The sequence below is a fragment of the Gallus gallus genome, chromosome 9 (assembly GCF_016699485.2).
Source record: "Gallus gallus isolate bGalGal1 chromosome 9, bGalGal1.mat.broiler.GRCg7b, whole genome shotgun sequence".
NCBI classification, from domain to species: Eukaryota; Metazoa; Chordata; class Aves; order Galliformes; family Phasianidae; genus Gallus; species Gallus gallus.
Window position 1 is genome coordinate 22,688,956 of NC_052540.1, and position 15,367 is coordinate 22,704,322.

General features: G+C 44.9%; 1 protein-coding gene across 10 annotated transcripts in view; it reads left to right on the plus strand.

The window, feature by feature from the left end:
- The window catches only part of PLCH1 (phospholipase C eta 1), a 63,684-nt gene that overhangs the window by 10,107 nt on the left and 38,210 nt on the right, over window positions 1-15,367 (plus strand). For 2 of the 10 annotated variants that reach the window (XM_015291821.4, XM_422832.7), the window contains exon 1: window positions 7,105-7,483. The exons of the other annotated variants lie outside the window; for them this stretch is intronic. In XM_015291821.4, the coding sequence (XP_015147307.2) occupies window positions 7,441-7,483 (43 nt within the window). In that variant the 5' untranslated portion in view covers window positions 7,105-7,440. Of the gene's footprint in view, window positions 1-7,104; window positions 7,484-15,367 lie in introns of those variants that run through there. 10 annotated transcript variants of the gene reach the window in all.

The window sequence follows — 15,367 nt, forward strand, 5'->3', positions numbered from 1 at the left end:
CATGGAGTGATCTGGACTATACCACTGGGAAATTAGGAAAGAAAATCTCATGTGAATGCTGTGTGGGAAAAGTTCTATCTGTTAGCAGGGCAGGTACTGTTATTCAGCCCCTTGTGACTTGCTGACAATTGAGCGTTTGGCTGCATGTGTCCAGCTCTAATGTCTATTAATTCTAATTTAAGTAGTTTTTATGACTTCTAAAAAAAATTGCTATTATATTTTCATATTCTGACAATGGGATCATGGCTCTTCAGGGAGCAAGTGTGCAGAGCTGTTGATTAGCTTATTTTTCTACATTTATGCATGCTAATATTCTGTAATTGTTAAATGAAAGACGAGACGTCTTTAGCAAATAGCTGATTTTGTCTTAGTAGTTTTGAAAGCTTTTCATACTTAGACCAATTATCTTTTCCTCTTCTCTCAGAAATACAAACCTTTTGTTTAAATCGCATTTTCATAACTGTAATTAATTCTCTCTCTCTTTCTAATTTTATCGTCTGGCCTCTCCACCTCTTTCTTTTCAGATTTTGATGTCAATAGGGACTTGACCACTGCTGGTTGGATGTCATGTTCATTCAGTCTTGCTCTTCCATTCAGAGCAATGGACTAATTCAGTTGTATTGGGCTTGCCTGGAAGGTTCACATTTTAGTGTCATGATTATTATCTGTAACTGAGTCTTTAATCTGGATGAACTGTTGTACGTCATTTGTGAAGTAGACATATAGATATCCCACTGCATTAACTGATGTTCTAAAAAGCTTCAGGTCATCTTTGTCCATAGAGACTTCAGAACTGGAAGCATCCACAGAGACACCCAATACAAAAGCTTACTGCTCATCCTTGTTCATTGTTGTGTTCCCTTCATATCCCATCAGGGACTTTCATTGCTTTGAGAATGTAAATATGTAATGTTAAAGTTGTTCACTTCCAACTGAGGTGTTTCAGCACAGGAAACTTGTGGGTTGCCCAGATGAGAATGCCAAAGCAATTCCAAAATTCCAATGTTTATTGGAAGTAGTTTAAACATCTTGTTTTGGGAACAAACAAATAACAACAACAACAAAAACAACCGAAAGCCAAAGCAACCACAAAAATCTTTAAGCAGAAACACCCAAATGAGACCACAGCCCTGCGTGTATAACCTGTTAGAGCACACAGTGCCTCTAAAGAAATGTCAGAATACCTCACTTGGAGGATGAGCAGTGCACCTGTCAGCTCTGGTGTGGGAGGCCTTTGGCTGCAAGCGTGGATGCGGTGGGGGGTGAAGTGTGAGATGTGGCAAATAGCAGGACAGCCCCTTGCTCATCATGCATTAGCTGGAGACCTGGAGACAAATGCATCTCTGAATCTTGTGGAGTAAGAAAGTGTAAGTGCTCTTAGATGAAGGCGTCAGTGCTGCAAGGCCCAGCCTAATGCACTTCTGATCAGTAGTCTTTAAGCGAGTGGAGCTCAGGAACATGCAGAGAAAATGTCTGCAGACATTGCCAGGAGAATGACGTGTAAGAGGAGACAGGTTAATTTGGTTTGTTCAGTATAGAAAATCTGAGAGGGAGTATGGCTGACTATAAATGCACTTGTGAGGGGTAAGTGTGGGGAAGAAGCAGCTTATTGGAACTCATAGGAGAAGTTAAAATTGAAACATTGAAGACTATATTGAAAATTGTCCATAAGTATATAAATAGATGCAGGGAAAAACTAACGTCCTTTGAGGTGGAGGCCAGAAAATCTTGATCATTGTTAGAAGTGTCCTGACTGTACCCCTGCTCTGAAGCTGCACGTGGGATTAATATCAGCATGCAGTCTTCTGGCAAATGCAGACATGGACTGGAGGAGTGCTGAAGTGGTCCCAGGTCAGTTCCTGTGTAGCAAACAGCAAATGCTAACAGGACTGCTTCCATTCCCTTCTTGGAAACGCTGCTGTACGGACATCAGGCTGCTCACTGCTGTACTGCAATTGTGCTTTGAGGCTCGTGCATGTTGTTAGGCAAGGAGATACTATTGACACATAGCTGTGTGCTTTACCACAGGGCTTTAGCAGCCTGTGTGTGAGTAATGACTGAACATTCGTATACGTAATGCTCTAACACTATATGCATCTAAATTGCCTAAGGATTTCTCATCATTGCAAAATTTTATTGGGGAGAGCTGCTAATCACTTAGTTTGTGGGATGTTAAAATTCTTGTCTGTCTGATTTTTTTTTTTGTTTTGTTATAGAAATGGAAGTTGCTACTGTGCCTTGTACTCTAGGGAGCCTCATCTGCCTAGGAGCAAAAATGTCAGTTTTTCTCAGTAACAGCACTGTGTGCACAGAATAACAAACCAAAGACAGATCTGGGATTAAGCTATTTTAGCAGTTTCTGTAGAATAGAGCAGAGAGGCTCTTACAATGTTGAGAATAGCCTAAAGGACCTGATGAACCTACTTTCTTTTCCTTCCTGTTGCAGAGTGCCAAAATACAAAGTACATCATGCCTCTAGGCTTGGAAGATCTTTCTTTCTTAGGGTTTTCATGCTGTAAAATCATATTTGATTTGTTTGCTAGCATTAACAATATAGGACTGGCTGTGTTATCAGACCAAATTTCCATCTACTTTGCTAGCAAATATTTGGGGCTAAAAGTATAAAGGAAGACAGGTGTATGCCAAAGTCTTCCATGTGGCATGCACTCCCAGCACCTGCTGGTCAGTGATGTAGGTGCTCCCCCAGCCAGAAGCTGCATCTGGATCTTTGCATTTATTACCTTCTCATCTCATAACTTCTGAAGGTTTTTTTTAATTCATTTCTTTTGACCTCCCATGGGAATGGATTCCGACGCTTATGCTTGTTGGTGTAAACCTGCTTGAAGGAAACAGTCATTGCCACATTCAGGCTGTAAGCACTGGAGAAGGCTTGGATGCTCAATCTCTTCCCCTGGAAGGAGCACTGGCTGGCTGGGTTGAAGCTTGGGTCAGGCTTGTCAAGTCAGTACACTCTTACATCATGTTAGATGTATCTGTAGATTTGAATGCCTGCCTTCCAACATCTCACTGAGGAAATGATGGAGAGTGTTGTTGTGATAATGCTTTCTTCTACTTCAGGAAAGAGAAAACAGCAAAAATGGGAACTTTGGTCTAGACCTCAATATTGAGGTCCTGATCTGCTGAAGTTTGGCTTTGGTATAGCAGTGCTCCCATTTCCTTCCAGTGACTCTTCAAGATGAGCCACTCAAACACCTACTTCATGCTGGCATCAAACAAAGAGTACCTCCCAGCAGTTATTTGGCCATCTGATGTTGTGCAGTGAATGGCCCCATCCCAGTGACCTTGCACAGGAGATTATTGAACGTTGACCTGGATTCTTCTGTGCTCTTAGTCTGTTGTTTCAGGAATGTCCAGCTCGTCTTTCTCAGGGTTCTAGAGGTGCTAGATCACCTACTTGTAAATATCAGAAGTTGAGCAAGGGAGAATGATCTGGGACAAGGAAACTGCTTATCTTGAGAGAGCACCTCAGTGATTTCCCAAGTGTAACGAGTGCAGTTGTGCACTGCTTTTATTAGATGAACACCTACTGCTGTTGCACAACCAGTTTTGGGCAGCATCTTGAGAGGCTGCTTGTGGCAGGTGTTATTGCAGTGCTTTTTGTTCCAGTCTGAAAAGCTGAGCTTTTCAGCTGAAAAACTTGCTTTTAAGCAAGTTCTCATAGGATTTTTTTTTTCTTTAGTTATCTTGAACATTTGTGTTCAATGAATGGGAATGTAAACTACATTATGTTTTATATAGTAAAATGGTCTGTTTTGTTTATTAGAGCACAAATTTTGGGGGAGCGATATTAAACCCTTGCAGAATTGCATGTATATGTTTAGCTTTGTGTTTGCTGATGGGCAATGCTTTATAATTAGCTCTGCAGAAACCTCATTCAAGCCCTATGCTTGAGGCTGCAGTGCTAAAGATGCCAGATGTAAACTGCAGAATTTCCTCTTACATCTTTATAGTCATCTTCAATTTAACTTTTATAACGATGCTTGGGAAAGAAGTTAGTAGTGCAGTAATTCATATTTTATATTTTGATTGTATAGTGAAAGATACACAATTCCTTCTTTAAAACAGACGCACGTAACTGAAAATGTGTATAAAAGAAGAGTATTAAAAATTCAATTTAAAAATAAGTTAGAAAAGAATTAGATTAAAAAAAAAAAACATCCTAAAACATGAAGAAACCACCTCTCCGTGCTTTGTTTAGTGTGCAACTGCCTTTAAGAACTGCCCGGGCACCTCCAGTGAAAGGAGGAGCTCCATATGTCTCAAGGGCTCTGTCTCAACGTGCTGTGTCAGACAGCTAACCTTTCCTGTTGTGTTTTTCCCCTCCTATCTAGCTCAGCTTTCTAAGGAACGGTGTCTTCATTAATGACAAAGGAGGAAAGTTGATAAAGGCTTTAGTGTGATAAAAATGATGAGTTGTTTGTGCAGATAATATAAAATTTCATTCGATCTTAGCTGAGTTTTTGGAAGATTGTATTACAGTTTAGGTTTAAGATTAAATCTGTGTGATGAATCTGAAGCTGCGTTTGTCTTTTTAGTTCATTATCTACTTGCTGGAAGAGGTAGAAGTTCTGTAATCAGCCTTTCTTTCTCTGTAGCAGAATTAGCTCCTTTTTACCACTTTCCAGCAATTTTGACATTGAAAAACGAAAAACTGATGAGCCAGAAAATTAATATTCTTTTGATGCTGTAGCTTCTAAACCTAATTGTTAAAACATTCTCGTTTATTGGAAAATTAATATTTGGCAGTAGAACTTGGACTGCGAGCTATAGTCAGAGGCTGTTGAGCCCCGTGGGACCGCTCCATCTCCATCCCACCCAATATACAACTGCACGTGTGGGGCCATGTTGTTACCCTTTAGATTTGGTGTGCAGCTTTCAGGCATTTACGTGATCTGAGGCTGGAGCTGCGTGGAAGGGAAGAATTACAGTCTGCAGGTATTAGACGAAAGCTTTAAATCCCCCTTCTTAATGAGATGGTGGGGATAGCGCTTTGGCACTGCCCACCTTGTACCTCGAGGTACTTGCTGTCTCATCTCAAAATAATATCTATGGTTTAATGATAGAGCTTTGAATGGCAAATGAGGAAAACTAGGAAATATTATTAGACTAGGGGAGATGGATTTCGACTTTTGAATAAGTTTTAGTGCTTTTGTAGTTGAGGTTGTCAAAAGCTATCAGTGAGATGAGGCTTGGAGGACGTGTAAGGGGTTTTATTAAACCAGCTTAAAAAGTCGAGAAAACAGAGTTCTGAGTATGCAAGTCATTGGCAGAGGTTGCCAAAGGAAGGAGCAGTTATGGGGCAGAAAATATAAGTACACTCCCGTGCAGTGCCTCTTTGAGGGCACAACAGCTTCAAGTTTGACTTGGGCTGATGGGGTTGGGACTGGGTGTGAAACCTGGCTTGTCAGCAGGGAGTCGTCATGGTGATTGTTTCCTGAAGCTGAATCAAAGAGTATTTTCATACCATTGGGTGTATGTCCCCCAAATTATGTATAAGTCACTTGTTTGTTGTAGTGTTCTTGGTGAACTGTATAGCATGCTCTGGTTTCTAAAGCCATACAGCACTTAAACACTTTGATTTGTAAAATGAGCATTATTTTGAAGCCAAAGTAATGAGGAATATATTAGTATGGGGCAAGCTTTCCTACTGAGCAGCTTCTATGCTGTGATGCTCGTGTATAGCCCCTATCGCGGGAAATAGAATGAGGGGCTAGGAGTGTGCCATAATTATACTCTGTAACGCGTTATCAAGTGCAATTTGATATCTCAAGAATTAAACTAAAGAGTAGTGACAGTTCATTTCTTTTGTTGCTGTTGAATTGCATCTATAACACATCGATTCATTGGGATGTAAATGTATTGACGGCTGTCTAGAGGCTTCAGAGCAATGACTTCATCCTTTAGAAGTAATCTTGTGAAGTGAGGTGTGAACCACTGTGGGGTAATTAAGTAGCTCTTCCGTTTCCCTTATGGTAAGCGGGATGAGTGACACTTCTCCCTGCAGAATGTGACTTCCCAGAGCACTGCTGTCCTCAGCTGAAGGTGTGATTAGAAGCACAAGCCTTGAGTGCAGCCAGCAGTGATCCCACAGTGGGGTTCTTGGGGTTGTTTCATTCTATATTTTCGTTTGCTGGCTGTAGGCAATGTGTCTTGTGCTGTGCTGCACCCTATCATATGTCGACTGCAGGAAGCCTTGCTATTCATGTTAGCAGAGCTAAGAAATAAGGATTTCTTGCTAAGTGAAATGTGCATCAGCTCCACTCATATCTGGTCTCCTGCCTCTCTCCGAGTTGTCTGCATGCTTGTCTGTCTTTTCATCCCCCCCCAACTCAATCACACTCCATCATGCAACTTTCTCCTAGCACGCACTGGACAAATTCTGTCCTGTTTTATTGTCCTCAGTCTTTGAGAATGCAGCTGAGGATTCCTGGTGTAAGGGCTATTCTGTAAAAGCCAGCCAGTAGAGGAACAATTAAAAAATGCAGTAAACCCAAGATGAGACGCTTTGTAGGTGGAGCCTACTTCGTTCCTGCAGTGCTTACCGGCGCTGTGTCCCCTTGGGCTCCATCTCAAGTAAGTGCAAGTGTGAGTGTTTCTGCCCACCATTCCACACTGACTGTAAACCTCTGAGTATCAAAAGCATCGACTTGGCTTAAACAAGTGCGATATTGGCTGCTCACACGGCAATTTTTTTATAGCTGCCGGGAGAGTTAGTGCTCAGCATCTCTCAGGAGACTACTTGTTCTTACGAAATCAAATGCTCAGTGATGCACAGCCTGAACCATTTGCATGCTCTGTGCTCCGGCTGGCTTCGTTCCGCAGAGCACAACGGGCTGTGCTCCCTGAGCCGGGGGGAGAGGAGAGGAGAGGAGGTGCACCCGGCCGGGAAGACGGAGCCCTTCCTGCAGAGCCCCATGGCTGAAGGTGCTGGGAGTTACCTGGGGGCGAGGGTGCCTTGCCTCCCGTGCATTCAGCCTGCGTCACTCGCTCTGTAGCTGGGGCTCAGTGTTCGCTGACTGCCCACGGAGCGCTCTCCTTTGCAGGCGCTGCAGACCCTTCAGCCTGGAGCGGCAGAATCGCAGCGCTGTGCGCGCGGCTCGTGCCAAAAGTAGGCACTGCTCCTGCACTCCCGCGGCAGCAGCAGCACGGAGCAGATGCTGCCAGCTTTGCTGCCAGGCGGTGCGCTTTGGTTTTGAGGAAAGTTGCCCGGCGTTGCCTCTGGATTTGTTAGTCTGTCTTTTATGGCTCACGAAAATCTCATCGCTCTGCTCAGAGAGTGGTGCTGGCGAGGTGCTCCTCGACTTCTGAGGACTGCTTTCCAAATGTTTTCTCTCTGGAGATGTGAAGATTCAATGGAGGCTTTCCTGCAGTGAGAATTCCCGTTTTCGTTGCCAACGATGCACAAGAGTTGCAAATTTAATGGCAGACCTTGAAGTATATAAAAATTTAAGTCCTGAAAAAGGTAAGGATGTTCCAGTTTGTAATTACTGTGGGAAGAGCTCAAATGATGCCTGAGGTGCTTATAGAAAAATGAAGGACGCTTTGTTTACGATGGGTAACTTTTATATGCTGTATTTATTTGGGCATCGTTAATATGAAAAAAACCAAATCTTTCTGAATATTTTGGAGGAAAACTTGATGTTTTTGTGTCAACTTGAAAATTGGTTTCTCCATGTAAACATGTGGATTGTATGCACTGCTCCTGTGCTACGGACAAAGCAGGGCTATGTTTTATCTTAAATTATTACAGATGTACTTGTCTTTGAAAACACTCCAGACCTCTTAATCTATTGGTCGTTCTGCCACGGCAGTTTTCCATGGGAATGAGTATCTGGTTTTTCTAGTAACACTTATAAATAGAATACAAACAGATATGCAAATAATATGTAAAGTTCTGATCAGGGAGCAATGGATGAGAGATCTATTTGAGACTGGCAGGGGACTGACACAGAAAGGAATGCACCTCGGGGAGACTGAACAAAACTGGATGTTAAGGTCAGTGCTGGATAGAAAGTAGTAATTACTTTAAGCCTCTAAATGGCTATAGAGTAAGGGCCACAGAGAGAGGGAGAGATCAAGATAGCCCAAGTTTATTTTTGTATTATTGTATTTGTGCCATTACTGATGTTTGGTGATGTGTGACAGTTTTTTTTTTTTTATTATTAAAGATGTTTACTGAAGAGAAAGCTTCTCAAAATTGGGTATTCTATCCATAATTTTGGAAAAACAGAACAAAGCCCTATTCTTACTATTCTGTAAAAAATCAAGACTGCTTTAAGCAGCTGTCAGTTTCTTGTGCATCCTGCTGGGGACAGCCCTGTCTGTTGGGGTGCTGCGCTGCAGCTCCCTGTGCTGTGTTTGTGTTATGGAGGTTTTTGTTACACGCAGCTCTGCATTAAGTTTTGATGCACACAGTTAGGGAAAGGAGAGCAGGTGTTACTCCATCTGTTTGCTGAGACACAGCAGGTAATGGATAGGTCCCAATTAATAATTTACCAGACAGAGCTTATTGGGAGGGTGTTTTTGGATTGATCCCAAAAGAAAAGCATCAGGTTTAACTTTTAAAGCTGGTGTAAGCATTCCGTATGTATAAACACATTTCATGCCAAATGTTCAGCAGCCGGTGAGCTCCTATCTGAAGGCATTTTGTAGTCCTTTTCCTGCAGACAAACATAGCAGCAACTGCCACCCATGTGGTTGTCGCTGCTCCTCAGTCAGTTGCTTTGCAGGGTGATGGCAGCCCAGGGGTAGGGGCACTGAGGCACTGTCCCACAGCTGCAGGCATTGCAGATTTGTGGCATGGATGGGACTGGAGCAGGAACAAGGGCAGCATGTGGGCATCCTGTCCTGCAGACCTTGAGGAGTTGTCTTTCTTTGTGGTGTGTTCATCCGGGGCTGTTCCCATTGGGAAATAACAGTTTGTGACTGATGGAAGCAGGAGCACGGAGCCTTCACAGAGAGGCTGGTGAGGAAGGGGAGCATGGCTGTGTGCTGCAGAAACAGGCACTCTTTGCTTTCCCTCTTTGGAGGTCATGTTTTGTAGGCATGAACCCATTTGCACTCGTGAAGGGCAGGAGGAGGTGAGCACCTGGCCTCCCATCAGGCGGGTGTGAGATTGCATTCACGATACCAGTCGCACCCGCTGCAATGAACACGCCTAAGGGTGCTGGTGTGGCAGTGCTCACATACCATGGTGCCACGGCCGTCCCCTTGCTGCAGAGCCTGCCCCGAGCCTGGCCATGAGTGGCTGCAGGAGGACTCTGCTCCCCACCTGCCCGCGGCTCGGCCGTAAGTTTGTGCCTTTGGGTGTGAGTTAGTGAGCAGGGATCAGCATGGGATGGGATGGGAGGAGGTGCAGGAGGAGGTATGGAACTGGGGACCGGTCTTGGTCCCTGGCTGACCAGCAGAGCTTCTGTCTCTCTGTTCCTGCTCCAACAGAACTGGAGGGCTGCAAAGCAGCAGCCGGCTGCATTGAGCTTTGTCTGCCGGGCTGTGGCAGCAGCCTTTTGTAAGGCCATTGCCAGGGCTTCTTTGGGATGCTTGTGTCTTTGAATCTACCCACGTGCCTATAAACGAGGTATTAAGTATAGACCCTAGCCTAGTGAGTGATGTATAGGGGAATTAGCTCTAGATGAGGAGCATGCTGTTCTGACTACTATTGAAGACATCAGCCTCCTCCTGTGAAGAACTTGGTCTTCCAGAGGTTTAATTCCAACAACAGCGTAAATCTATCGCAGCACTGTATGCATTTGCAATAGATTAGTACGGGCATGTGGCAGCTCTGAAAGCTTTAACACGCTGGGTGTTGGCACTGAGAAAAGTGAAGGAGCGCGTGTGCAGCCACAGTGTGAGTGCATCAGGAATTGCCCGTGCTGTTGGAGCCAGGCCTGAATGCCGCTCACCTCCTTGGGAGCCTTCCCACGGGTTTTGCAGGTCGGGGACTTGGTAGACCAATTGGTAACTAAATTATGTGCCTGTGGAATGCTTAGCATTCATTTACTTATTCTTATGAATTATGTACACTCCTCATTCAGTAAATCTACAGAGCACATAAAGCGTAAGAGAATCGAGGTGCTCTCCTCGAACTGTGGCTACACAGAAGGCTGTTGAAGTGAGCATTTTGCTGCTCCATGAAGGTTGAAATGGCCACATGCTGCGCTGGGATCAGTGCTCATGGTGTCCTCATTGTGGAAGGCAGTGCCCAGGTAAGCCAGCTGAACCTGATGGAAGAGCTTGTAGAGGCAGATTGACACAGCTTCTAACAGCATAGGCCTTACCTGCAGGAGGAAACGTGTGTATTTCTCTGCATACATCACTCATCTTGAAGTAGTCATTTAAGAAGCTCGTGTCTTAGAAGTCAGCTTGTTAGTAAGCTGGCAACATTGTGTGTGCTTCAGAAATTGAAGTTACAGGAAGCCACAAGTTGCTTTTTTGTTGATATCGGTGATGGGAAAACCTCACAGCAGCTCGTACCTCTTGGCAGTCAGGTTCTTGGTATGCTCAGCAGTGTGACTGACACTTGATTAGAGACATTTCCATGTGCTGCCCATAAGAACACAATGATTTGCATGAAACCCAAATGCACAAAGCATTTTTTTTCAGTAATAAAATTACTTTGGTGCTTGAGACTGACAATTCGTTGTTTGACCACGGGTTACTCATTGCTGGCGACTTGCACCAGGGCAGTGTGAGAATGGAATAGAGAAGCATGTTTCTTTGGGAAAATGACTGTTTCTAGGAATTGTGGATAAACTAAATCATATCATCAGTTGAACTGCAGGCTTCATTTATTGATTTAGAGGTTAATTAACTCCACCTTCAGTTATGCTCTGCTTTTTCCCCTCCTACTCCCCACTGGAGCCCCAGCTGCGTGTTGGTCTGGCAGTTGGAAGGAAGCAGTGCATGCTGTCATGCACTGGGTCCCTCTTCCAGCCCCTTCCTCCCTCCTGTGCCCTGTGCTGCATTCCCCTCACCAGGCTGTGATGCTGTGGAGGTGCCATGGGTTGCTGCAATGTGTTCCTGGCGCACTGTGAGCTGTTCTCCATTTCTTCCAGCCTGTTGCTGCTGCTGCTCCTTGCTCTGCAGTGTTGCAATCAATTTCCATGCTCTGTCTGCCTAGGGATCCTCATGCAATGAGGAGGATTAGGATGTGAGAGCCTGTTAACTATGTTTGCTTAAGTCTATGCTTCTGGTTCACTCTAATGAGGTGATAATGTATTTTGGCAGTTGGCCATATATGTGGTTAAGTGATTGCACCTTTTGCTGTTAATAAAGGAGCAATTCCTTACCTTTAATAGGAAATTCAGTAGTCCTCAGCCATTCTGTGCAGCAGAGGCTCCAGAGCTTCCCAAACTGAGCAGCTCTGATGGAATCTGTTTCTGAAGGAGAGATGATTTTGGAGACCCCGTGTTTCAGCAGCCAGCAGCAGGGATGTCCCCTATGACCTGCTGTTCTGCTGTTCTCTGGGCTCTCTGTTGGCACTGGTGCCCTGTCTGGGCTCTTGCTTCGTGAGCAGACGGGAGCTGAGGTCCTGGAGCCCCTGCCTAGGAGTCTCTTATTGGCTACTTGTCCCAGTGCTGCTGGAATTAAACCTAGGCTATTTTCTTGAAGATAACAGTGAGAAGTCTGCTGTGCTGGCAGAGGGAAGGTATCCCTGAGCAGAGATGGAAACCATGCATTATGCATTGTGTCCGGGGGCTACGCTCTCAGATTCCAGTTCCAGTGCTGAACTGTAGATCTCAAGAAGGGGATCACAGGCCCTGTAAATATGGTGCTGTCCCAGGAAGGCATTTTCTGCATTGCACAATACTCTGTGAAAGATGATCTCACGGTAGAAATGATATTTGGGGATGTGGATCCAATAAATCCAAATCTCCCCTGAGCCTCCTCCTCTCCAGACTGAACAACCCCAGCTCCTTCAGCCGCTCATCATAAGGCCTGTGCTCCAGACCCCTCACCAGCTTTGTTGCCCTCCTGGACACACTCCAGGGCCTCCATGTCTTTCTTACAGTGAGGGGCCCAAAACTGGACACAGTACTCGAGGTGCGGCCTCACCAGCCCTGAGTACAGGGGGACAATTACTTCCCTGTTCCTGCTGGCCACACTATTTCTGATACAAGCCAGGATGCCATTGACCTTATATATATATATATATATATATATATATAGTACAATATAAATAGAGATATAGAGATCATTTAAATTGCTTGTCCTGGAAGCATCAAGCCGGAAATCTCAATATGGAGGCTGATCAGTGGTTACTATGAAATACGTGCTATTCCTAAACCATAACTGCTGGGAGAACAAACAAAAGCTCACACCAGACAGATCTCAGACCTAAGGGTTAAAACTACATTGATAATTCTCTTCTCCCCTTCTGCATGGTGTGTGGTGGTGGTCTCCCCCTTCAGCCACTTGTTGTCTGCTTGTTATTTAGTGAACGTACAGGCATGAGTTCTTCAGATTTAATGGTCTTCATGGACTATAGGCCATTCACAGTTGTTTTGAATACCGTGTTGGTGTGTTGTGGGTGCCTCCCCGTGTTGTATGTCTGCTTTCCTGGGCACTCCATGGAGCTGGCAGCCCCAAAGGCACTGCTGTGGGTGGGACCAAGGATTGCTTCAGATTTGCAGAAGTGTGAGAGATCGTCCATCTCATGTCAGCACTCTGCTCTGAGATGATGATTAAAACCACTGTAAGAAGCTTAAAGTTACGCAAAGGGTTGGGAGGGTTACCATAAAGCAAATTAAAATCCCATGTCCAATATGAGATGTGGTTATTAGAAGCGATGCTGGCTGGGGGCAGAGGGCTCACTCTGCCCTCTTCGTTATCCTGTGCTTCGTTATGTAACCGCCCAGCCATCAGCAGCGTGATGATGTTAGTGGGAAGCTGCACGGCGTTCCAGATGTCAGCACAGCTCTGTGGGACTTGGATGAAGTGTGCTCACCAGTGGGTGCAGGGAGTCAGTGAGTCCCAACAGCGTTAGTGCGACGGCCAACTTACAGCAAGAGGTGGCTGCAAAGAGGGATGATGAGAGTTCAGATAGACAGGAACTTTTGTGGTTTCATCCAGAATGTCTTTACTGCTTGGATCCCATCAGTACAACTGCATGCTGTTCTCTGGTCTGAGGTGTGAGTGCTTGTTTTATGTTTTTGTGTTTTTCTCATTGCTTTGGAACATGGCTGTGCATCACTGCAGCTGTGCTCCAAGGAGAGCCTGGGGGTGGGAGCACACCTTGACTGCAACGGTGCAGGTGCAGAGGTGACATGCAGGATGTGCCCCTGCTTTGAGGATCGCAGGAGGTGGCCCCAGGAGCCTGGCAGTGCTGTGCAGTGCTCCTGCTGCTGGGGTGTCTGCTGTCATTCCTCTCTGAGCAGAGAAACTACCTGTCTATTTGCAAGATGCATAGCCGGGCCAGAGACACTGACCTCACACAGCTGGGGAATGCCAAAATGCACAGGGAGGAGCTGATGTTACAATTGAAAATAGCTTCTGCATTTTATGGGTTTATTTTATGGTTTTATCTCCTCTCCTCAAGCTTAACGTTGGCTTAATGCAGACTGCATATAATTTAGAAATACAATTTATATCCTCTTTAGTAATTACACTTCTCATTGTCTGTTTGGTGATACTCTTTATGCCTTATTTAATCTCTTTATTTTGTCAGATGGCTGTACCGTTAAGTCCATAAAAGCAAGACGAAACCTTTTCTCTTTTAGTTGCACTTCTAAATATTAATTCCATAATACATAGCAGTACAATGGGGAAAAATAAGGATTATTTTATGTGTTGTTTTTGTTTATGTATGCATCAGGAGAGAGAAACCACAACATTCATCTTTCTTTTTTATTTTTCCTCACAACTTAAGTGAAGTAGGATGTTGTTGTTCCTAAAGCTTTTAAGTATATTTGCATCTTACAGTGTTGGCTTTATTAAGGCCCACAGAGTTAATTTCTGGAGGCTTTCCTGTAAGCATGCGGGCTGTTTGCATACAGCAGCCGCACAGCCCGTTCTGTGTAAGCAGAGTAGGCAGAGCTGCCTGCAGGAGGAGGTGCAGGTGGGATCCTGCTCATCTGCCCAAGGAAACATCAGCATGCATGCAGCATGCTTGGTTGGAACGGTGTGTGTTGTGCAACCTCCTGCATGGACACGCAGTGAAAATTATGGGGCTTGCAGCTTTCTTTGGTCAGGCAGGTGGCATCATCCCTGTGCAAGCATGGGGTAAAGTTGCACACCTGGCAGCACGTGGTTATGGATTGGAGCTCCAGCTTAGCGTCCCTGGCATAAGTGAGGCTTGCTGGGCAGCAAGGAGCAGCATGTCAGGTGGAACACATTGTATCCCCTGAACGGGTGAGATCTCAGGTAACATCTGGACTTGCAGGCTTGGATTCCTTCCTTCCTGGCTGTAGGGCTCTGCCAGCTGCTGAACAGCGTGGACGTGGCAGAGATGGTGCAGCTGGCACCCATGGGCCAGCATTGGGCCTAGTGCTCAGTGAAGGAGCAGAGCAGCTCCTGGCAACAAGGTGTGTGTATTGCTAAGAGTGATGGTCATTGCTTTATCTGAAAATACGTGGTGCCCATCTCGGGTGTGTGTCTGGCCAGAGTCTGAAATCAGCATGCTGGAAGTGGGTTTGGAAGAGGACCTTGTTTCTTGGTGTGCTTGTGTTTCATAAGTTACTGAAAAGCAGGGATGGTGTGGCTTGTAAGTTAGAGAGAAAAAGGAAACAACCTCCTGAAGTTGGATGATGTAGCACTTCAGCTGCCCCAAACCTTTCTTTAAAGCGCATCCCTTCTGCTAACACGTATACAGAAGGGATGATGCAGTGAACTTCCTTACATGTCCGCTGTTCTTATTTAAGGCTAGAGTTAGTTGTTCTTATTTACGTTAGCTTGTGAAATGCATCTGTTTTATCTACGTGATATAGTAATAGTTAGGCAATTGAAACAGTGGCAAATAAGTTGTACAGTTGTTGTCTGTTGCAATTATCTGATTGAGGTCTATCTTCTGCTTTTCTTACATGAAGGAAAAGCAGTCCTCTCTCTGCTGCCTTTTGTTAGTGGTCCTCAACAGCAGCTCAGTGAAATAGCTGTTTTCCTCACAGGTGAGCTAATGCTAATAGGAAGACTTAGGTGAGAATTACTTATCTTTAAGACTTATTAGTAACTGATAGGCTTAGGTGCAAAGATGCAGATTTTCTGTTGAGTAGCTTGTTGCTAAACCTCTAAGCCAAACCCCTGTTGTAATAGAACACTTCAGCAGTGAAATACAGATGTGCATGCAGCCTGCCTGCCAAGCTAGCGTAGTGCTTCAGGTTTCCATATCCACACACTCCCACCATCTTTCTTG